The 23,667-nt window shown below is 39.2% G+C and overlaps 4 protein-coding genes across 6 annotated transcripts; 2 read left to right on the top strand and 2 right to left on the bottom strand.

Annotated features, from left to right (window-relative positions):
* The first annotated feature begins 1,203 nt into the window (after positions 1-1,203).
* On the top strand, positions 1,204-3,524 carry LOC102721469 (choline-phosphate cytidylyltransferase 2-like). Its single transcript, XM_006659090.3, has 8 exons — positions 1,204-1,462; positions 1,958-2,071; positions 2,165-2,260; positions 2,415-2,457; positions 2,544-2,699; positions 2,783-2,851; positions 2,927-3,037; positions 3,129-3,524. The coding sequence occupies exons 1-8, from the start codon at positions 1,299-1,301 to the stop codon at positions 3,216-3,218; spliced, it is 843 nt and encodes a 280-aa protein (XP_006659153.1). The 5' UTR covers positions 1,204-1,298; the 3' UTR covers positions 3,219-3,524.
* Positions 3,525-3,697: 173 nt separating this feature from the next.
* Positions 3,698-7,134, bottom strand: LOC102703236 (secretory carrier-associated membrane protein 5-like). 3 transcript variants are annotated; one of them, XM_015840335.1, is made up of 12 exons: positions 6,891-7,134; positions 6,512-6,674; positions 6,317-6,379; positions 6,019-6,052; positions 5,812-5,934; positions 5,531-5,593; positions 5,339-5,432; positions 5,204-5,249; positions 4,805-4,872; positions 4,673-4,721; positions 4,454-4,519; positions 3,698-4,179 (listed from the first exon to the last, which is right to left on the bottom strand). In XM_015840335.1, the coding sequence occupies exons 1-12, from the start codon at positions 6,905-6,907 to the stop codon at positions 4,147-4,149; spliced, it is 819 nt and encodes a 272-aa protein (XP_015695821.1). In that variant the 5' UTR covers positions 6,908-7,134; the 3' UTR covers positions 3,698-4,146. The 3 variants fall into 3 exon arrangements, with proteins under 3 accessions (XP_015695821.1, XP_015695822.1, XP_015695823.1); XM_015840336.1 differs by having other exon boundaries at positions 6,512-6,622; positions 6,891-7,132; XM_015840337.1 differs by having other exon boundaries at positions 6,512-6,657; positions 6,891-6,948.
* Positions 7,135-7,629: 495 nt separating this feature from the next.
* LOC102721184 (NADH dehydrogenase [ubiquinone] iron-sulfur protein 6, mitochondrial) lies at positions 7,630-10,069 on the bottom strand. The gene is made up of 3 exons (XM_006659089.1): positions 9,853-10,069; positions 8,056-8,152; positions 7,630-7,923 (listed from the first exon to the last, which is right to left on the bottom strand). Exons 1-3 carry the CDS (start codon positions 9,997-9,999, stop codon positions 7,811-7,813), a joined length of 357 nt encoding a protein of 118 aa, XP_006659152.1. The 5' UTR covers positions 10,000-10,069; the 3' UTR covers positions 7,630-7,810.
* A 7,151-nt stretch (positions 10,070-17,220) lies between these two features.
* LOC102720897 (alpha/beta hydrolase domain-containing protein 17C) lies at positions 17,221-22,215 on the top strand. The gene is made up of 5 exons (XM_015840289.2): positions 17,221-18,109; positions 18,721-18,757; positions 19,614-19,850; positions 19,940-19,987; positions 21,343-22,215. The coding sequence occupies exons 1-5, from the start codon at positions 17,802-17,804 to the stop codon at positions 21,916-21,918; spliced, it is 1,206 nt and encodes a 401-aa protein (XP_015695775.1). The 5' UTR covers positions 17,221-17,801; the 3' UTR covers positions 21,919-22,215.
* Positions 22,216-23,667: the final 1,452 nt, after the last annotated feature.

Here is a 23,667-nt window from a genome sequence, read left to right as displayed (position 1 = left end):
CGTCGCCGCCTCGCTGCCCGCCGGAGTCCACCGCCCACCGCCGGTCCTCCGCCGCCCACAGCCATCCCTCTAAGCCCGGAGGAAACTCCTGTCTTCCCTCTCCAACAACCCTCCCCTCCCCACCCTAACCCCAAACCCTACCATGTATGCTCACTGCCGGAGTTGGGGGTGTCGCCGGCGCCGAAGAAGAAGGGGAGCTCGCTGGAGTTGGAGGAGAGAAGCTCATGCACGAATCTTGGCATGAATCTAATGGTTCAAAATCTGTAAGATTTTATCCTCAAATTTCATTCGAATGTCATATAGCAATTCCGATATCATATATCCATTCTAGTAACATAAGATACCTATCTTTCTAAATTAACTGGGTGTAAATTTTCTCCACTATTATCTATATATGCTCTTTTTTAGTAATACAAAAAATCTACAAGTATACATTTACAGTACTCTCTTCATGTTTTTATATAGAGTGAAGTGCACCAGCGGTCTCTAAACTTGTGTGTATGTGTCATCTAGATCCCTGAACTCTCAAAATGTATTTTTGGGTACCCGAACTTGTCCGGGGGTGTTATATAGGTCCAAACGGGCTCTAACCCGCTCCATCCGCTGACGTGGCATGCCACGGTGGCGCCTACGAGAAGGGAGAGAAAAGAATAAGGAGGAGAGATATACTGACATGTGGGATCTACATGGCCTCAACAACACGTAGGCGCCACCGTGGCATGCCACGTCAGCGGATGGAGCAGGTCGGAAGCCGAATGGACCTATATGACACCCTCGGACAAGTTCGGGGACCCAAAAATGCATTTTGAGAGTTCAGGGACCTAGATGACACATGCACACAAGTTTAGAGACCGTTGGTGCACTTCACTCTTTTATATAACGTTGTTGACTTTTATGTTTATGTTTCCCTTATTCAAAAAAAATAATAATTATTAATTGTTTTTTATAATTTAATTTATTATTATAGTAACTCTAAGCATGAGTTATAATTTTGCATATTTGAATACTTTTTAAAAAAATAAAAAAATAGATCTAAAAGTTAATAACATCACGGGGATTTTTTTTATTGAACTTCCATAGATAGCAACGGCCTCGCTGGATCCGTGGGCCCACCGCATTTTCTTCCCCCAACGAAGAACCGTCGTCTTCTCCATTTCCGTTTCGTGGTCGTTGTTTTCCCGCTCCCGCCAAAACCGCTGCCGCGTCGTCTCGTCTCCCGCGAGAAGGAAGAGTGAGAGAGAGGGGAAAAAAAAAGGAGTAGGGCTTGGTCTGCGCCGTCGGATTGGGATCGGCCGGTGATGATGGAGCCGGCGGAGGATGCGGCCGTGCAGGAGAAGGCGCCGCCGCCGACGGAGTGGTACGACCCGGTGTCGTCGCCGCGGCCTGTCAGGGTGTACGCCGATGGCATCTACGACCTCTTCCACTTCGGCCATGCCCGCGCGCTCGAGCAGGCCAAGAAATCGTGAGCTTTGGATTCTTAATCTGCACAATTTTTTTCTTCTGTTTACAAGCATCTGGCGGTCTGGCACTCCTATCTTATCTTTCGTTTATGTTTATGTTTATAAGCTAAAATTTAAATTTTTAACCTTGAATTTGCGGTTGATTTAGGGAGTTCTTTTCACCAAAGTTTTATTTTTAGCCTTGACTTTTATATCGTTACGAATACGTATATCAAAGTTTTATTTAAAAATTATTTTTTGTTTGTAAATATTTCTTTCCCTGGTATGACAAAGAGTAGATTTAAACAGTTTCATTTTGCTTCATTTTTGTTGCAAGTGCTGTAGTTTAATCGGGCAAGAAGTTTTCTGACCTTGGTGCAGATTGGCAGCTGCAAGCTGCACACTTCAATTGATTTCTGAAATTTAAATCAGAATCAGCTTCTGAAGAAAATATTGCCTCAGTTTCTGAATTTTGACATTCATTTGCACCACATGATGTTCTAAATTTCTCTGCTCAGATTCCCCAACGCGTATTTGCTCGTCGGCTGCTGCAGCGACGAGATCACCAACCTGTACAAAGGCAAGACCGTCATGACCGAAGATGAGCGCTACGAATCGCTTCGCCACTGCAAGCAAGTTTTCACCTCCTCTGTTGTTGCACTTGTGCCATAAACACAATTTGAAAATTTCATCTTACCCTTCTGTTGCTTAACACAAATCCGAAGGTGGGTGGATGAGGTCATACCAGATGCACCATGGGTTATCAATCAGGAGTTCCTAGACAAGCACCGCATCGACTATGTCGCTCATGATGCGCTTCCGTAAGTAGACATTTATGTAGAATTATTGCTCAACAAAAAGTGATGTATAATTTCAGCAATATTGGTATTTCATACATGTTTTCATGATTGTTTGTATGTTTAGAATAGCCTGGCCAATATAATGTGTGTAACTGACTACATGTGATTGTTTCAGGTATGCAGACACCAGTGGAGCTGCCAATGATGTCTATGAATTTGTCAGGACCTCTGAATCTTCTCATTTTCAATAAGCATTTCTGATGGCTAGGTATCTGACTGCCTGGTGTCATGTGTGTTTGTGCAGGTGAAGGCCGTCGGGAAGTTCAAGGAGACGAAGCGCACCGATGGCGTCTCGACATCCGACATTATCATGAGGATCTTGAAGGACTACAACCAGTACATCATGCGGAATCTGACCCGGGGATACTCCCGCAAAGACCTCGGTGTGAGCTATGTCAAGGTGAATGTTCAATGAAGAAGAACTTCTCCAAATGATTTGGAAAAGCATGCACTGAATTGTGTTGTTTTTTGCTTTGTGATCAGGAGAAGCAACTTAGAGTGAACATGGGAATCAGCAAGCTAAGGGAGAAGGTGAAGGAGCATCAAGAGAAGGTAGTCAAGTAATTTGAAGAATTACATGATTTTACAAAATGTTGTTACTAAGTTTTCTACATAATACATATGTAGTTTCACAGCGCGGCAAAGATAGCTGGAAGCAATCCTGTGGAGTGGATGGAGAATGCTGACCGTTGGGTCGTCGGTTTTCTTGAAAAGTTTGAGGAAGGTTGTCACATGATGGTAAGCTTATCTGCAGGGATTATCACATTTTGTCAATCTTGTAAAACTGTGACAATGAACAAGTTCATGGTATGGTGTTTTTCATTGACAGGAAACTGCGATTAAAGATCGAATTCAGGAGGGGCTGAAGAGGCAAGGCAGGTCAGACCCCAACCTTTCTGGAGAGGACTCTGACTCATGATGCCCTGCAATTATTAGATCAAACTGGAAAAAACATTGTGGAGACCATTTCTAGTCCTGTATGAGATTAGTCTATTGTTGTAGGACACTAAAGTGACAGTGGCTTGTTTGTACCAAGAGGTTATGTACTTCTGAGAATAATAATAGTTTGTGCAAGTACTGTTCCTGGATTCATATTTTGATATGCAACTTGTACTTAAAGATTATCTGCATATCTATGCCACAAACTGAACATTAATGTTTGTACAGTTTTCCTAGTTGTATATTGTACCTTCTGCTATCAGATCATTAGGATTATTGGCATGGATATTGACTAGTAATTGTTTAGAGACCATTTGAAGTGGTCTGACCTCTTTGCAGGGATAGGTCACTTTCATCTAGATGAATGTTAAAAAAAAGTATTAGTGAATCATCATATGAACGCCACTTGGCACATCCAATGAAAAGACAATTAAGATGGACAAGTATGAGATTTGCAGGAGACACTTTTTTATTTTCCTGTTGGATTAAACTTTGAGCTATGGTAGACTGAGAGTCTGAGGGAGTCAAGAATTGAACTTGAAACTTGCCAATAGGGTTTATTCAGAAGTGTCAAATGAAGCAATACTTGTTACACTGATCATAAACCTATAAAACATCACAAAAGAGCATTCCTAATCTTCAATCTGATGGTCTTAATGGGAAAGAAACAAACACTATGAAGGGAAATTCAAACATGTTATCCGAAATCTTGGGCAGACGATAGATCTTGACATCATATACACTTCTGTCATAAGCAACACATCTAAAAACTGCATCCTCCAAAGATTAGTAAAATGAAACCCGTGCATTCTCCGTAAATTTCCAATTTCAAACTTCCTGCTGTAAAACCTGGTATTTGCTTTTGGAGAAACTGTTGCTTAGAATGATTTCCTCAGCATTTTCCTTCTTCACCTGTGCCCTCTGAAATACATGTAGACTTTCTGCAAAAGAACAAATTTGGAAGGATATCATGCAACCAGGATGATAACTAGGGCAATCATTAAGTTCTCAGGTAATCCAATGATGTCAGAACAAAATTTGATCAGAAGTAATAACTAGTTATGTGGTAAAGTGTGAAAAATTCATACTCTAGGGCCTAGGCTGAAGCCAGTACTTGCTGGCTTACTGCTTTGTCAAACCACACGAGTTCATAAAAGATGATAGCAAGGACCCTCACATTGAAAATGTTGAAACAAATTAATAATTAGTGCTCACCTCAAGCACCCAGATGCTTATAATAGATTCCAAGGTGAAAAAAGCAAATCCAATTAGATAAAGCACCTGCATTACTCCAAAAAGGACACCAATCAATTTACCCAGCAAGTTTCACACTTTCACTTATAAGAGGCTAAGAGCTCATGAGCAAGTATTGGAACTGCATAACTGATTAAAATATTATTAATTCAATCAATTTGATAATGCGAAAGAACTTACCCCAGTGAACATATTTCCAGTTAAAACTTCCATTGCAACCAGAATTCCCCTGATTTCAGGTCAAGAAGTTGAAATGAGAACTGATGTAGTATAAAACTTAAGCAAGGAAAATATTCTAATATTCAGACTTACGTAAGAGTATTTCCTTTGAATATTATTGGAGGAGCAACTGCAGCAATGACACAAAACCCAACATGCATCTGGCAATGGAAGTCCATCATGAACTTCATTAGACAAAAGTGCATTGCTAAAAGATCAACAACTATTGAGAAAAAAACACAGGATTTTTAAATCGAAAAATTTTGGTTAGATATATCACTGTGGACAATTTTACCGTCCTTGAGAAGATACCCTATATTTCAGTGTAAATTTTCGGCATCTCTAGGTGCTAGGAAACTAGAGTTATCAAAATTTTATACTGAAAATTTGGCACCTTTAAATATTTTTCTCAAGAACCATAAAATTTCCCTATTGCTGTTGTACAATTGAGTGGCATGTTAATACATGAAGCTGCTAGGCTCATAAAATTACCGAGTAGAAGACGAAGAACTGACCAAAGGTAACCATGCTATCAGTTCTGTACAAGAAAAGGCAGATGATTAAGCTTAAAATTAGCACACTCATGGAGCATCGTATGCTAATTTGTAGGCTGAAAAGAAAGGAAACCTCATTGCACAGTACAGAGGCCTGTACCACAGTATGTATGAAAGAGGACATCCAGATATTGCGTAGATGATGGCAAGGAGAAAAAGCACAATATCTGCAAATACAAAATCCACAAGAGATTATTCAAAGAGATCTGTAAGAAAAAAGAAACATATACTGAAGAGGCTGTATGTATGATGACTTGTTTAGAACCTTCGGTATGAATTGATTCAATTAAGACAGCTAACACATTCCAACTGAGGCATACCACTAGTCCTGCAAAAACGCAACCGATGCAGCCATAAATAATACTATCTCTGTTTCATATTGTAAAACTTTTAGTCTTACCTAAACTCATATGGATGTTAATGAATTTGAACACATACAAAAGATATATATTGATTCACAGATCATGACCGAAACAGAAAATCTTACAATATAGAACATAGTGAGTAAATTAATATAGAAAAGCAGACACAAGGTCAAATATTTACCTAGCCAACTAGCAAATGCCATGTATTGCAACTTCTGAGCATGGATTGGTATTTCATTGGTTATATCATGATGGATGATTGGGAAGAAAGGTGGCCAATTTTTCACTTCTACAGTGACCCCAGCTGCAAAGGAAAGGAACAAGAAAGATTCAGACAAAATATAGTAGGACACAAGCTGAAGCTTGAACAAAAGTCTAGCAGAACTACCTCTGTCCATTGCATTCTCCCTCTGTTTGATATCCTGAAAAGGAGAACACCACACTTTTGAGAGCTTGATTAAACTTCACATAATCACATAAAAAACCCGGAAAATGAAAACAAGGAAAAAAAAACACATGTTCAATTTGGAGAAAACAGCAAAGAAAAAGTGGTACAAAGGGCATGAAAATTAAATATTGAGCAACTTAAAAGAGCACAAGCCACTTCAATTTTTACTAAAATGGTGGAGATAAATATAATGATTGAATAGAATTTTATTGAAGAGGAAAAAAAACGGCGATCGGACCCGCTCCCTCCGCCTCAAATCCTCCTCCCATGCCAAGAGTTCTTTCTCCTTCTTCCTTGGATCCTGCATGAAACAGCACCATTGCCAGAATTCAGTGACAGTTCATCCTGAAAAATAATGTTACCAAGAACACATGACAACCAATCCATCATGTTGGCATCAGCTGTAGAATGCAAGAACAGTATATAGTTGTACCTCTAGGGGGATGTCGATGGTGGCGCCGTGCTTGCCGCTGCCTCCCAAGCCCGCCGGCATCCATGATTTCTTCTTCCCCGGCGCCGGCGCTGATGCCGTCGCCGCACCGCTCTGAAACACATCGCACACGACGATGAACTCATAACCTGCAATGTTAATGTGCCTGAACTTCCAACCAGAGTGAATGATTAAGGTTCTTATTTTTATACAGGGAAGAACATTTTGAATAAATTTACGCATGAAGTTCAGAGAAAATCTTGGCACAGGATCATCAGTAATCCAATGTTCTTTCACGCATGCAGTTTCGAACGGGGATGTCTCATCAAAAAGAGAAGGAATTTGATCTGAAAGAACAAAGAACAGGCAAATTTGGGAATACCGCGGTAGGATTGACATTTTCGTCGTCGAACGGATTGGGATTAGGAGACATCGAGATGATCACTTGGCATGAACAAGTCTCGGGGTTTGCAGTAGAATTGCGCGTGGCCAATGGGGATTGTTCTATTTTCAGTTCATGGATGTTATTGCAGTTTGCCCCTCGTTACAGTCTTGCTCTTACCAATCTACCCCTCATCCTACTTTTTTTTTTAATCTTTTGCGAGGAGTCTTAGCAATATTTTATTTTTCGATGCCAGTATCGGTTTTGAGTGTTTGAACTAATCGGTATTCGTCAAAAGTCTGAAAAAAACACAAAGAAGAAAACAAAGATAAACATAATGAAACCGGTGAGAAATTATTTGGGTAAGGTAAAACAGAATAATTAAAGTCTCATCTTTTCGTTTATGCTTATTAGTCAAAATTTAAATTTTCAACGTTAAATTTTGAGTTAACTTTAGGTTTTTCATCGTAGATTATTTTTCAATATTTGCTTTTAGATTCAAGGACATATATATAAAAATTCTATTAATAAATTATTTTTTATATGTAGATATGCCGTTTGGCCTTTTCCACATAAATGCCAAACGAGGCCATAAATCATTTGGGCCAGGCAAAACTGGAAATCCTGTAGCATTTTGTTTTTTTGGCAATTGATTCAATTTTGATCTTAGGTTTTGCATTCGTTGTGCAGGCCATTTGATGCATAAATTGCAGACCCAGAAAATGCAACAAATGCCGTCTACAGAAAAATAAGTCCACTGTTATAAATGCGGCATTATTATGTTATTCAAAGTAGGATGATCGTCAAAGATATCATCATCTTGCCAACAGGCAGAATGCATGACACGCTGACAGAACATTTAAAACCAAATACACATTAACTCCAAATTTCAGTGTGGTAAAGGACGGGATCTTGTCCACTCAGTGATGGTGATCTTGAACAAAACGAAGGCCACAGTACTTGCATACAGCAGGCTGGTCCAGGTCAAGGCAGATATACTCGATGGGATGGCCAAGTGAAGCAGTTTCATGACCTGTAGCAAAAATATAAACAGGTCAGTTTGCAGAAGATGCAGTAAGCTAGTGATATGTATAGTTTGCAAGAAGCAAGACAGCCAAAGCACTAATACAAGAATATATAGATATGGTTAGATTGCAAGGCTCACCTTTATCCTTACGCCCATCACAAGCTGCAATTCGTCCTTCAACCTTGATTGGAGGCACTGCATTGATCAACTCCATTGGGGACTTCTTGCTTGTGTCCTGTAAATGAGTAAAGTAAATGAATGAAAATAGTTTAGAAAATGAGCTCATGATTCGACAAGCGTTAAGGTGTGAATATTGCATACCAATCTCCTAAGCTTTATCATGGTCTGAACCTGGTAATATGCAAATCCTAATAATTTTGAAAATATGGGAATTGGGAATCACTGTGTTGCATATGATTTCTAGATTCTTACTCAGCGCAACAACAAACATAGGTCTTTAACAGTATTTTTAAAAAGCAACGAGTCACCTAAGCACCATTTAGTCTGTCTAGGGCCTCTAGGCAGCTGCCTAGTCTGACTAGCGTCTTTCAGAACACTATGCTTTACTCAATTAAACTGGTGGCTCATTGTCTATTATTGGTTTGCTGTTCCTAGTTTACTGAAAGCATAACTCAATCGGATATGGATATTCATCATTTAGGCCTTTCTTGGATGGGCTGGGATGGACCAAGATACCAACCCATCAACACATAAGTTCAAGCAAATTCTATGTGGATCGAGCAGTGATCCTGTGACATTAAAATTATTAAAATGCAACAGGAAGTACAATTCAATAATAACTCTTAAGTGCCTTCCTGCAACCGGACACCAGTTTCACTTAACCATTGATGGAAATCTTAACACAAACCAAAAGGGTGTGTAGCACAACATTAAAACATCATAAGGGGGAATGTGTAATTTGCAAACTGAACATAAGTTACTTTGTTACAAAATCATGCTATGCACGTCTTGTGAGAACAGACCGATAAGGCCATGCCTCAGCTAATGGTACAACCACTATCTAGTAAGGCACACACATTTCATCACGATAACTGTTTTTCTTACATACAAGAGAATAAGTCATATTACAGATGAGGCTAACACATTAATTCAAGGACAGTCCAGTGACTTGAGTCTGCAGACGTATAGTACAAAGTACCTTCCTTTAGGGGAGGACAGCATCCAACAACAACATTAGTTCCACACCTGAGTCACAAGCAGTGCTAATAAACCTATGTTGACATGCTCACAGGTAACACGGAACATTTGAAGATGCTGTCATTAATCAGTATTCATTTTTGCTGCATTTGCCCATCATTAACGCTTAACAAGACTCCTCAAGTAATCTAATGGTGCCAGCACCCACCAAAGGAATTCAGGCAGTGCAACATGATGCAGATATTCATCTTCCAGACATATATGAAAGTGAACCCATAGACCCTTATCTGTCTGCAATGTTATGGTGACAATAATTCCAGAGCCTGAAAATCATACCATCCACCCTAAACTCCATGCATCCATTCACAACATGCTTTGCATACATTCATACAAGCAATACATCTAGCAAACCTGAGGGCGGGCTTCAGATCTAAACAAGAAACAGAAGAAGCTATCGGAGCATAAAACTACAACTTACGGAAAAAAAAAGAGAAAAAACTCATCCATCGAGACGTCTTAGGCATCCAGACTGACCAAAAGTAAATTGTCGGAAAGTGAAACTAATCAGCGCGAGCTACACGCCTAAACAGCGGTCACAAGCAGAATCGAGGGGCCGGAAACCTAAACACTAGATCCTCCCCCCACCGAATCGGGGAGGGCTACACGCGGTGGGGGGGGGGGGAGGGTCACCAGGATCGCGAAAACCAAGGGATCCGGCTCCAGCGGATGGTAACCCGAGGGCCGGAGAGCGGCGAGGATGGATGGATGGTAGGTTACCTGCATCCACTTGGCGGTGTGGCTGCCGAGGACGGCGGCGGCGGCGGGGCCGACCGCCCTCTCAGTGGAGACGCCTCGCGCGGCGCCTCCGGACCCGGATAGGGAGTTGCGGAGCGCCGGGAGGAGCCGCCTCGCCGCGGTCGCCATGGCCGATGGGGCGGAGGAGGAGAAGCTCTGCACGGGTGGGTCGAGGAGATTTCGGGAAGACGGAGGAGAGAGACGATCCCTTTTCTGATGGATTTAGGTGGGCTCGTCAAATAGGCCCGGCCCAGAAAGGCCCAATACGAATCGGCCCATCAAGGCCCAATGTGGCCCGGCCCAGTAAGGCCACACTTCAGTACTGCAATGTGTGCTGCACTTGAGAAACAAAGCCCGGCCCAGATGGATGGCTATCGGATAAATTCAAAATCTCTCTCTATTTTCTTTCTTTCTTTCTTTTTTGGGTTTTTTTTAAAGCATGTAGAAAAACAGTTGGCACGTGCACAAACCAGCGTACACGTCACTACACACGCTAGGGCTTTTTGTAGGCAGGGCAGGGTTAATCACTAGGGTTTTTAACCTTTTACCATTCTTTACGAGAAAAGTTTAATCACCCTCACAAGACTTGTAAGATGGGGACGATAAATTTGTTGTCACTGGTATATAAGAGTGAAAAAAAGTTAAAATTTTCATTCATCACCTTTTCGATTGAGCATTTGGATCTCTACCCCCAGCAGTATAACTTTTTTTTAATCAAATTTCGGTTGAATTTTGTTGTTTCAAATTTGGTGGACACTAGCGCCAAGCCTATGACATGTTTGTGTTTTCTATTGTTATGATAAGTCCCTACTGTTGAACGTGCCAGACTTCGTCCTTAAATCAGTGATGCAATGCCGCATTAAGTAAAAAAATATTTATAATACAAGTTTGGCAGTTTGCCACTAGATAAGATCTGATTTTTTTTAATAAAAGCAAGCAAATATACGATGGATAGTCCTTTGAAGTTTGACTATCCCCGCAGCTTGATGCACCCAGCAAAATCTATATCACACTTTTCATGATTCAAACCAAAAAAAAATATTCACAGTTTTTCATGATATGATTCAAACAAGAAACATTCTTCAGTTTCCATTTTCTTTATATTCAGCTCTTGATCAAAAAAAAAAAAAATCCTCCTCATTGTTGCATCATGCATCAACTTGAAATCCGACATGCTCCTGAACCAAAACATTCAAACATTTCAATCTCACATGATCAGATCATGCCTCCCCATTTTGTCTGGTCAATTGCTACTATTTGGACCTATGCTTGTCTGCTACTCATCAGCACTAATCCCTTTTAAACCCTATCTCCAAAAAACAAATGGTTGCACCTCAAGTTGGCCATTTGGCTGCACACGTGTACCCCCACACCAAATGCTATATTACTCTGCGACGAGTGGTTCATATTGATCGGGGTTGGAGGAAAAAATTCAAACGATATATTTGTAAAAAAAATAATTTATGAATAAAACTTGTATACATGTGTTCTTAGTTATCTAAAAGCAAGTGCTAAAAATAAACTATGATGAAAAAACCTCAAAATTAACTGTAAATTTAAGGTTTAAAATTTAATTTTTAACCGTAAGTATAAGAAAAATGAAAAAAATGAGAATGCTGGTAAGTTTTAAGGGCCCACTTGTTAATAATAGAGGTTCGTTCCTGTGTGGTTCCCGATAATGGTAGTGTTCGCCCAGTAGCTGTAACTTGCACAATAACTGTAAAAAAAATGTTTCAGTAATCAGTATTATTACCGTCGCTCTTTGTCCAATGGCCATCACTTGATGTGCTAACCGTTGGAAGATCACGCAGTGGTTAACCCAATGAGAATCCAATCCTTGGGTTAATCTAGTGGCCACATGCATTAGGTGTTGGAATAATCTCACGTTTTGATGCAGCAGGATATGGTTTCTCTATCCAGCCCCTGCCATGAAACTAAATTAACTTGCCCTGCACATTGAAGGGGCATGCTAATTTAATGGGGGTTAGTTGGTTGAATCTAGGCCAGTCTTGGGGATGCAGACAAGAGTTGAATGCATGGGGGTTTGGAAGGATGATCTTGTTTGTCAGCAGTCACTTGACTAGCTTACTTGAGGAACTTTTGCATGACATGAGCCCATGGCAACGCTAGGACTTGTTACTTTTATATTTTATATTGTAAGATTTTCTGATTATGTCTAAATTTATTAACTAATTGATACATATGGTTTGTATATTGTATAAATTCGTTAGTATCCATATAAATTTGGACAATGCTAGAAAATCTTGCCTCGAGGATTGGATGTAGTATTTATTAGTCCCTGATTCATGCTAGTACATAGAAGCAAAATGTGCCAGCACTTCATTTTATTCTAGACAAAAACCAAACATTTTGAAAGATGGTAGCAAATGGTGAATTAGCCCCAAAGAAGGAGGTGATTGTTTGGCTTATTTAGGGAAAAGACCAAAATGACATATTTTATAAAAAATAATTTGTGAATAAAATTTTTTATATATATTCTTAGCGATTTAAAAGCCAAGACTGAAAAATAAACTACGATAAATCCTCACAAATGTACTCTAAATTTAAGGTTAAAAATTTAAATTTTAGCTTATAAGACTAGTCTCAATGCATAGTTTCATGTTATAGTTACCAAGACTATAAACTAGGTAGCCGAGTCAAATAAGTTTCATGGGGATGAAACTCCTCTCTCATCTCATGAAACATCCTTATTTAATGATTCTGTCAAGTCAGCAATTTTGTTGATGTAACATCCTATTTAATATGTATGACACCCTGTGAAACATGCAGACACATAATTATGAAGATGGGCTCTGACTGTCTTAGACATACTCTTTTTGGAACATCATGGTGATTTATGGCGTTACATTTAAGAATAGAAAAAGATGCCTCATTTTAAGGAGATAATGATGCCCAACCGTGCAATGCCTGGTTATTAATTAAGGGAAAACCGGGCTAAAACCATGAAAACTACAATTCTTAACTACCTCAACAGAAGAGGAAGTGCCATGAGGCAAGATGGGGAAGTGCTTGTCTTGATCCCAAAATTATGCAAAGGGGACAGAGTGTCAACCACAAAAGGAAGGAACAGAGAAAAAAAAGCCTCTGTTTTTGGCCTTTGGAAACACTAAACAAATACACATATGTAATGCAGACAGAAGCATAATCTCTGCCAGCCTACAATAGTTGATTTGAGGTGGTCCTTCAGTTGAACTGCTCTTTGATCAGATAAGTGCTAGAGACACTGTTCTGGGATGAGCAAATGAAAATGCTACTGAATTTTTTAAGAGATCCGTTTGATTGATACAGATGTTGTATGTTTTCAAGAAGTAATACAGTACTTTTTTTTTTACAATATCTGTAACACACACTAATGTTATGTTTGGAATGTTAGGCAGCTCCAATGTATTTACCAAGAAGGTGTATGGAGAAAAGAGAAACTATAGGAAGAGATACTATACAATGGAGCATAGACGCTAGGCTAGAAATTCTAACCACCTGTTGCTTGTTTGGACGACCAGTGCTTAGGCTAAAAAATTAATTTTAGTTAGAGCATTTGGTTGGCTCATTGGCTCATGTTGAAAAAAGTTGAGAAAAATACTATTTTTCTAATATAGCGGAACCCATATTAGTATGAGTTACATAGGTCTAAACATTGGAACATATTTAGCTAAGTTAGAATATTATAATGTGTCAAGACTTATATATTTGTGTTGCCCTGTAAAGTACTAAACCAACATTTGAATCAGAGCATGAGAAAAAAGGGCAGAAAATGTTGTTTTTACATTTCACATCCACAACCTGCTGCTGTAAAAGTTGAATTGGATAGACTGCAACAGTCAAACATGCCATCCATGTAACTGCTGATATCACAATTCACAAGTACTAGTACAAGTAAAAGCTGCCACATTTGGTCAGGTTAAGCTTTTGGAATCATTCTACAGTGGAAACAACTATACTCATGTCAATGTAGTTCTTCTTCTTAACCCCCCAAAAGTTTACTTTTTATTCAGATTCTAGTTCAACCATGCAAATATACTGCATCCTTTTCCCATTTAACAGTTGGAAAATGGGTTAATGGAATAATGGCATCTAATTAATCTGCCACTACATGTTTTGAGTGAGAAAGTGAGTTTTGCTGTGAACCTGCTTTCCTGTGAAGTGCAATGATCATCTACCTTGACTCTTTGACTCTTATGTGTTCAAAGCTTCAAATCAACACAAAAGGCAGCTTTCTTGCTTTTCAAAGCCTTGAGGAGTGAAACCAAATTGCTTTCTGAAACATAAACGCTAGTACCATTAGTTCTCTAGTAAATTACCACTAGTAGTAAATGAAATCTTCTACTCCCTCCGTATTTTTATGTATGACACCGTTGATTTTTAGAATCACGTTTGACCATTCGTCTTATTCAAAATTTATATCCAAATATACAAAATTATAATGCATAATTAAAGTTTCTATAATAATAAATCATATTATAACAAAATATTTAATAATTATATAATTTTTTTGAATAAGACGAAGGGTCAAACATGGACCTAAAAGTCAACGGCGTCATATAAAAAAATATGGAGGGAGTACTATTCAATTTGGAAACTGATTAACTGGCATCATAAATAAACCTGACAACTTGCTCTTTGTTTTCTTGTGAGGAAAACTACAAAAACACCTTAGCCGTTGGCAATAAGTTTTGCAAATTTATTGGCCACCTACACAAACACAAGTGCTTCCTCTACCCCTGTTGGCTGCAGCTTCTTCCAGGTCCCCTACCCCCTGCAACTCTCTCTCTCTCTAGAATGATGAACAAATGAATGAATGAATGAATGAATGGTGAATGTAGACATGGCCCAATTTCTTTGATTTTGGTGTTCAGGGGGAAGTACAAGGAGGTAACAATTTGATGTGCCCGTGTGTGTCCTTAATAATGGCACAGAATCCCCTGCTGAGAGAGAGAGAGAGTGTGTGTTCACAGAATCTCCCTACTGAAACAAGACAGCTTTGTAGGGTGTACTTTCTTTGTATCTTTGTAGTAAGCACACAACCTTGCAATAGAAAGATATTGATAAACCACAATTAGGAGGGAGTGACATAAATTTGATGACAGCTATTACTTGTGTCTTTGGTTAATTATTTGACAACAACTCTTTTTCATTAGGTTGAATTATTATATATTGATTCTGTGCAAGTTGTGGAGTTGGATGTGGAGAGAAATTCTTGTGATCTGGACAGTTTTGGTTAGTTTCTGTTTTGCTAGAAACCACAAATACACAAGTGGATATTTTTTCTCCTATGAAATATTTTCAGCTTTAAAAATGGTTTGCTTGTTTTGATGAACTTTCAGATATAAGAATAATTTCTATATTGAGATTTTATTCTAACTAGAAAACTCGCAAATTGGGGATGGCATTTCATTCCCTCAGCTTTCAAATTTGTCGAGTGAGCTTTCGACTTCAAAACCATTGAGGTGCGAACGATTTTTTTTTAAAAAAATTCATTTAGTGACTTAAAAAGAAAATACTCGATCATTTACGAAACCCAAGTTCGCTCAAAAGGGGACTTCAACCACTATGCCACAAGCGCATTAACATGTGCTCAATAACTTTAGAAGGCATTTTAAACTTTCTTTCTTTCTTTTACAAACTAATTTTTAATTGTTTTACATCAAAAACATCTCAAACAGAAAGTACAAAGTGCCAAAGCAACATCCAAATTGTCCATAGCAGCGTGGATGGGAGAGGCTAGAAACTTACTAGACCATAAAAGAGTACATGCACAGCTAGAATCATGGGAGAAAGCCAAGAATCCCTCAAAAAACATGTTGAAGTTGGAGAGATGAGAACAAATCCAAGAAAGGAGAAGGGTTTGTCAACTTCTGAAAGGGATGCTTGTAGCTTTCTCCTCCTTGGTATATAGAGAAGGACAGACAGACAGCCTAGTTTTCTTGCCTACTACACCATAATCTGTTCATCTCTCTCAGAAGTGATGTGTGATGATTATCCTTGATTTAGCAGGAGGTGCTTGTCTTTGTTCCAAAAGCAATTTATGAACACCAGCTTAAGTTAACATAAAATTCCCCTTTTGAGAGAGCACATGTAATTTTTGGGTTAGGTGGTGATCCAGACAGATGTGCTAGTAGCAAGGGAGTAGGTACAAATAAGGTTTTGTCTTTTGTCCCTTCCAGTTGCTCTTTCTTGTTTCTTACTTAATAGACTTTTGTGTCACAATAAATTGTTGCATTTCCAAGCAAACAAATACCAAAAGACCATAAAAGAAACAGTGCCATGGAAGAGCTAATTGAGGGGAAAAAAAGGAGAAAATGCCATAATAATAAATTATATGCTAGTCTAAAAAAGATAGAGGCTTGCATCTATGTTAAGATCTACCACATAAGGGTTGTCCTATCACTTGTCACATGAAATAGCCGATTTTCCATCGTCAAAATTCTAACATCCAATTAACTCCTAAATAGTGCTAGAAGATTCCGCATAAAAGCATTAATTATCAACCTATATATGTTCTCGACCATAAGTTTTACAAAATAGATGACACTGTGAAAAATAGAGAATGTGTGTACCATTATAATTGGTGAAACCATAAGAATCAAAGAAACGTCATCACTTTATATGCTCTTTAATTTCCTTCCACATCTACTGGTCTAAGTGCACTTAAAAGATACTAACAAAATGAATAATATAGCAGCAACAATAAAGCATATAACTTATGATAAAGTTGAACTCCAGGTCCAAGCATGGTTTAACACTTCTCTTCGTGTTTGATCTACAACATTCAATTAGCACTCATACGGTAACAGAGCTCGCTAAGATAATAATATACCAATAACTCTAATAATAAAATACTACTACATTTATTTTATTTTATAAATTATTTTAACTTATTAATGAATATATTTTGTATATGCATAGAGCACGGAAATGCCATACCGTGACATGAAATATATATAATATTAATAGAAACCACGGTGAAATGTACTTTTAAAAAATATTAAAAATGGAAGAAATGTAAGCGTGGTCAGGATCCAGCAGGATTCCAATCAGCCGAACAAAACCAAAGAAATTTGTTGCGAAAAAGAAACCTGTGAAGACCACATCCTTTTGCAAAGGCGGGGGATCCCCTGCGCTTTCTGCTGCCCTGTTTCAGCTTCATCTGCATCGTCATCGCCAGCCGCTGCGCCTGCACTGCACTACACGCGCGCAACACCACCGCTCGCTCGCTTTGCTGCACGCTCTCTCACGCCACGCACCACGGCAGCAGCAGCAGCCACCTCTCTCTCTCTCTCTCTCTCTCTCTCTCTCTCTCTCTCTTATGAGTAATAAATGGCAGTGACCAGCGGCAGGAGGAGGAGGAGGAGCGTGCGTGGCCGAGGGGCAGAGAGCTCTAGAGTCTAGCTGTGCAATGCGCAGGTGCAGCCATTGCTGCGGGTTCTCTGCTCCTCCTGTCATGTTGACACTTCGCTAAACCCTCCCAAAACCTCCCAGGAGGACAGGCGGCTCGGTTCTTGAGGAGTTGGTTCTCTTTCGGTTCTTGATGATTGGGGTTTGTTCTTGATTTTTTTTGTCTTTTGGTTTTGGATCATCTTGGAATCGCTTTGGGGGAGAGAGAGAGAGAGGAAGGGGAAGCTGTGTTTTTTTTTTTTGTTTCTCTCGTGGGAAATTTTGATCTCGCTGTTCTTCGAAATCGAATCGATTTGGTTCGAGAGCAGCGGAAAGGCGCCGCCTTTTGTTTCGCAAAAAAATTGATCATTTGTGATCCAGCGAAACCCAGGGAATTTTTTCGATCCGTTTTTGATCGTTTGTTTTGAATCGGTGGTAAAGGATTGTTTTTGGTGGTGGTGGGAGGAGGGGGGCCGGGGAGGTTTCCCTCCGACGAGCAGCAGCAGCCGCCGCCTGTCGATGACTGAGCGCTGCCGCCGATGCTGTCGGGGTGCTCGGTGTCCAGTCTCGCGGCGAGGTTCGCCTTCTTCCCGCCGGACCCGGCGACCTACGCCGTCCGGAAGGACGAGGCCGCCGGCCGCCTCGTCGCCTCCAACGTCCCGCGCGACGGCGCCATGGACGTGCTGCGCGTCGACACCAGGAGGGGGAGCAAGGTGGTGGCCTTCTTCCTGAGGGACCCCGCCGCGCGCCTCACCGTGCTCTACTCGCACGGCAACGCCGCCGACCTCGGCCAGCTCTACGACCTCTTTGTGCAGCTCAAGGTCAATCTCAAGGTCAATCTGATGGGGTTAGTGGTGCATTATGCTGCTTCTTGGTCATCTCTAGGATACTTAGTAGCATCTCCTTTTTGTTGCCCTTTTCCCGTATTCTTTTAGTCATATCAAATGCTATGCTTGTTTGTTTAACTGTTTAGGAAATTATAGTGCAGCAATGCATTCCTTGTTGGAACTCTATGTGTTATAGGAGCGGGAGATCATGTGCTTTGCGCGCAAGCGAAGAATTTGCTCCGGTGAAATTTGTGAGGAGAAGTAGTGTGCATGGATCGGTTTTGTTAAGCATGAGACGATTGAAAGCAGATAAATAATTGGAGTGGTGGGGGGGTATGTGGGGGCAGGGGAGAATTCTTGTGAATTTTTTTTCTCACTAGGTGTATTTTGTGGGAACTCTTTAAGGTTTGATAATTGATTATCATGTTCTGTCAGTCCTGAAGTATTTCTAACTGTTCAAAATTATTGCATATCACTGTTCTAAGCTGAGAGCATATTGAATATTATGTTACAAGTGTTTCTGCCATTATTTCACGAAGCATTTCAGTCCCCCTTTCATTTGATTTCAATACTCTGGAGGTAAAATATGCGAAGCATGCTGGTGTAATTTACTCTCTAATTATGTATGCAGATACGACTACTCTGGGTATGGAGCATCTACTGGCAAGGTAACTTATTTATCATGTGTGAACTATGTTAAATCATACCATGTACAGGCTACAGTTGAGTTGTTTCAAGTTTGGCCAGCTGTAAAATTTAGTAGCGTCCCTGGATTAATGCAGGCATAATTACTAACATAGCAGCCTAATTAGCAAGTTGCACTAATCAACCTGAAGGGATCTATACATGCTAGATACCTCGACAACCGTGGTTTAATTTCACTTTTCAAGAACATGCTGCATGTATCTATATCAGAAGAGAGTCTGACCCATACCTGACTGGTACATTTCAGGCATAGCATGGCCAGTTCATCTTAAAAAGTTTCTCCAAGACAGCAATCATCACCATGTTATTTTAACATATTAGAATATCTTTATAACTTTTGTTTATAGCCATGCATGCTGTAGAAATACCAGTCCATAAGATATTCGTGTGCTACCTTTTTAGAGTATATTAGGCACTGGATATCAATTGTCAAATCTACATATGGACCATATGTACATATTCTCTATTTAAGTGGAGTTGTTTATTGTCATTTAATTGTTGATTCATTCATGAAGTTTCAATAAGTGAATGTTAGTTTATCTTGATTCTTGCAGTCATCAATTTTGAGAAACCTGCATTCACTACATAGAGAATTCCCGCATAGAAGACTAGGCATGTTATGCATGTTGTGTTTGAAATTTCTTTTTGCCTATAGGATGTTAATGGCTACTTGGATGGTATATTTTCTTTTGAGCTAAATGAGATGACACGTTAACTTTGAACTACTGCCCCCCTCACTGTTTTATGAATTATTCCTAATTTATTTCTGAAGAAATGCATTTTGAGGAGCCAATCTTATGTTTATTATTTGAAGTGCAGCCAAGCGAAGAGAATACATATGCAGACATTGAGGCAGTCTACCAGTGCTTAGAAACGGAGTATGGAATTAGCCAGGAAGACCTTATCTTGTATGGGCAATCTGTTGGCAGTGGGCCAACATTGCATTTAGCTTCCCGTTTACCAAGATTGCGTGGTGTGGTTCTTCATAGTGCCATACTGTCAGGCCTCCGTGTTGTTTGCCATGTGAACTTTACTTTCTGCTTTGACATTTACAAAGTAATATTTCGAATAGATTCTTTTTATTTTTACCTTTGTTGCCTTGAGGAGTAACCTTTTACTAATATCTAATCAACGTTCCTCTGCAGAATGTGAAAAAAATCAAGAAGGTTAAATCCCCAGTGCTTGTTATTCATGTAAGTATCTTACTGATTATATATCAAGCCTTTTCGCTTTATGTTCCCTGTTCTCATGGATAATTTGTTATACATTCAAATCAATCTGCATCTTCTGAATTTTTAAAATCTTTTTGTAATAATTGATTGTCCATCCTTTGGTGGTGCTGTTATTATCCTTGCTACTTAGTTACAGTTCTTGGAGAAATAATCAAATATGTAAACTAGTTCCCTTAGTAACAGGTGATCATGTATTCAAGTCCTAACAAGCTAGCTCATGACCTTACAAAAAGCTGTTATGTTAGGTTAGAAAAGTACCATGCATATTTAGGTATTCCTATATACAAATTAAAGGTAAAGACCAAAAGAAATACACCTTGATGCTTTCTGTTTTAGAAATATTGACAAATTCTTTAACTAGTTTACAACTGCAGTCATAGGCTAATGCATTGGATAGGAATAGAAATTAATAGAACAGAACCCTCTGCAAAAAGTAATAAATCATAGAGTATTAAAATGGGCGATGTACACTGTACAGTAGAACATGCTGCAGATATGAGGAGCTGGGAGGTGTCACTAATTCTTGTAGTGCCATGCTGTGCACGTTAATTGCATGTGGTATTACTGTAATAACTTATTTGATTCGCTTCAGCCTGCTATTCAGCCTTCTTTGGTTTGACTAACATTATTCTGGGCTTGATTGAAACTAAAGAAAGGTGTAGCCATGTAAGATGGCTGTGCTGGTACAGAGACCATTGGATGAGGCCCAAAAGACTAGATCTTTTTCTGATCAGAACTTGCATAGGCCTAAATAATTACGCAATGACTTCATAGCAATTAGCTCAAAACCTATATATCTTTTCTGCAGTGACAAAAACAACTTTGGCTGATTCTTTTAAAACTGAGGTGCTCCCATGTTGGCAGAAGTAATAATTCTGTCCAACGCAACAGCAGCTTCCTAACCAAACGAATCTGTTGTGTTGAAGACAAGTAAAATGAGGATTTTAGAATAGCTTATGTTGAAAATAGATCCTATTTTGTCAAATTTTATTAAATTTGTTCACTGCAGTCTTGGTATATAAGCATATAACATCTTTGAGTTATACCAATATCAGCTGTCAATATAAATCCTGATTGCCTCTTTTAATAAATAAAGCCACAGAATAAGATTTTTTTTTGAAGTAAAAGCCACAGTATAAGATGACGGGCCAGAAATCTTGTTCTGTGGCTAAATTGAGGTCAACGGCATACATCTTTAACCTGTTGTAGCCACTTATTTTATCTACCGAAGTATTTTGTGTATTCTTTCCCTCACCATTGTTGATGTCTGAATTTCCTGAACATCAACTTCATGTGTACTTGACTGATGTTTTCAGGGAACTGATGATGATGTTGTGAACTGGTCGCATGGTAAAGAGCTGTGGAAATTGGCAAGGGAGCCCTATGATCCACTATGGATCAAAGGAGGAGGTCATTGCAATCTGGAGCTATATCCCGACTTCATCCGCCACCTCTCCAAGTTCATCCGCGAAATGGAAAATATCACAACAAAGATGAGGCTCAAGAAGATTCGGCAGTCCCTGCAACCCGCGAAGAAGGCCCACCGGGTGCACACTGGGACAACTACCACCTTCACCACCAACTGCTGCTGCCGTATCCGAGTCCGCAAACCGAGTTGCCCCAGCTGCAATTTCAGCTGCAGCTGCTGCAGCGGTCTGAAGAGTTTCTTCTCATGCCGTCTATTCAAGTGCTCAACCTGCTTCTCCTGCAGCTTGAAGAGCTGCTTCAGGTGCCCAACCTGCTTCTCCTGCAGCTTGAAGAGCTGCTTCAAGTGCCCAACCTGCTTCTCCTGCAGCTGCAAGAGCTGCTTCAAGTGCCCAACTAGCTTCTCCTGCAACTGCAGGAGCTGCTTCAAGTGCTGCTGCTGTGGTTCATGCGGAGATGCGCAGTAATGCCAATCTCTTATGTGCTCGTGTATAGGAAAAAGAGTGGTTCCGATATATCTGACCCGTTTAATTCTGTAGAAACCAGACCTGGATTCTCTTAGCAAAACAACCATAACAAGATAGAGATGCTTCTCCTTTTCAGTTGCTTGTCTGGAATTTTTCTCATTGTTTTTGTGTTTTCTTCCAATTAGATTTTTGTTTGCAAAACCCATGCTTGTGTTTAGCATCAGCTTATAGTTATTGTGGGTATTTATTTAATAAATTATAGAAGCCTCCAAAGTGTAGATTGGTCAATTATGAGGTGTCCAGCCGTAGATTGTTGCTATATATTAGAGTTTGCTTTCTTTTTTCCCCTCTCTTCTTGTCAATTAATTGGATTAATTCGCAAATAAGCAAATGACCAGGTGGTGATGAGGAATTTAACCTTCCACCATTTGTTTCACATCCTAGGGTGACTTGGGTTATGTAAGCTAGAGCTCCTAGCCATTTTTTAGAAGATATTTTGTTAGCAATTTATCTTTATAGCACAGAAATTCACATTTTTTGCTTCATATAGTACTGGGGTACAGTTCTAGCTAATTTTTGGAGGGGAAAACTGTTATTGGCCTTCTGATTTCTATCTCATACACACTTGAATGAAGGAAATGGAGAGATTCAGAAGTTTATTTTTGCGTGTCGTCTTGGTTTTAACTGGTGGGAGTGGAGCCAGAAATTAACATCTCATAGGAGTATATAGAGTACTTTGGCCGTGTTCGTCGCCCCCTATTAACTCAGATTTTCTTGTTTTTGGCACGTACATTTTCTAAACGGTTAAACGGTGTATTTTTTATAAAATTTTCTATAGAAAAGTTACTTTAAAAAATCATATTAATCTATTTTATTTTTTATAATTAATAATTAATTAATCATGTATTAACTATTACTATGTTTTCTGCTGGATAACTAACCCTTTACTGAACACGACCTTCCTCTGTTTCACAACTATATATATATAAATTAAATATATTCATTAATGAAGGAATCTAAACCAGACTAAAAAAATCTTAAATTAAAACGGAGGAGGTAGCACTGTTAAATTCCATTAAGTGATTTCACATTCTGGGCAACCAATTTTGATGCCAGGATTCTGTTCGAAGATCCAAAATTATGGCTTATTTGATTTGGACGAATTTTTTTGCATTGGAGTAGGAAAAATGGAATGTATGGGCACATCAATATCTATAGAAATTTTCTATGAGGTTTTAGTGGATGTAAAATTTTCTATGAGGTTTTAGTGGATGTAAATTTTTCTATATTTTTTTATCTAAACTTGTAGGAAAGGAAACTTTTCTTTTATTAGTATGTACTTCATTCATTCATATAAAATGAATGACACTTATAGGAATTAATTATTAGAAATCCAAATCATTTATTTTCCTCCGAATGGAGCAAGTTAAAGTTTTGGGCTCAATTATTGTAGCTCTGCATGAATTTTTCTGCTTAACAAACTGCTTACCGGCAGATGCATCCCGAAAATTGATGATGAACAGTTGAAAGTACGCCGTTAAGATAATCATCCAACATGTACTCCCACAATGTTATAAACTTATTATCTGGAAAAACCAATGTTATAAACTGAAATACCATCTTGGCCCGTCATAGTGCATTTCTTTATCAACCTACATAATTCATTGCCCTAATTTATGCGTGGCACCTGCGTACGGAGTAGTTTTCAAAATCTCGATTATGTCATACGATTTTACTACGATTCTAAAT

Source organism: Oryza brachyantha, chromosome 8 (assembly GCF_000231095.2).
Source record: "Oryza brachyantha chromosome 8, ObraRS2, whole genome shotgun sequence".
Lineage (NCBI taxonomy): Eukaryota > Viridiplantae > Streptophyta > Magnoliopsida > Poales > Poaceae > Oryza > Oryza brachyantha.
This window is presented reverse-complemented; position numbering and strand designations above follow the sequence as displayed.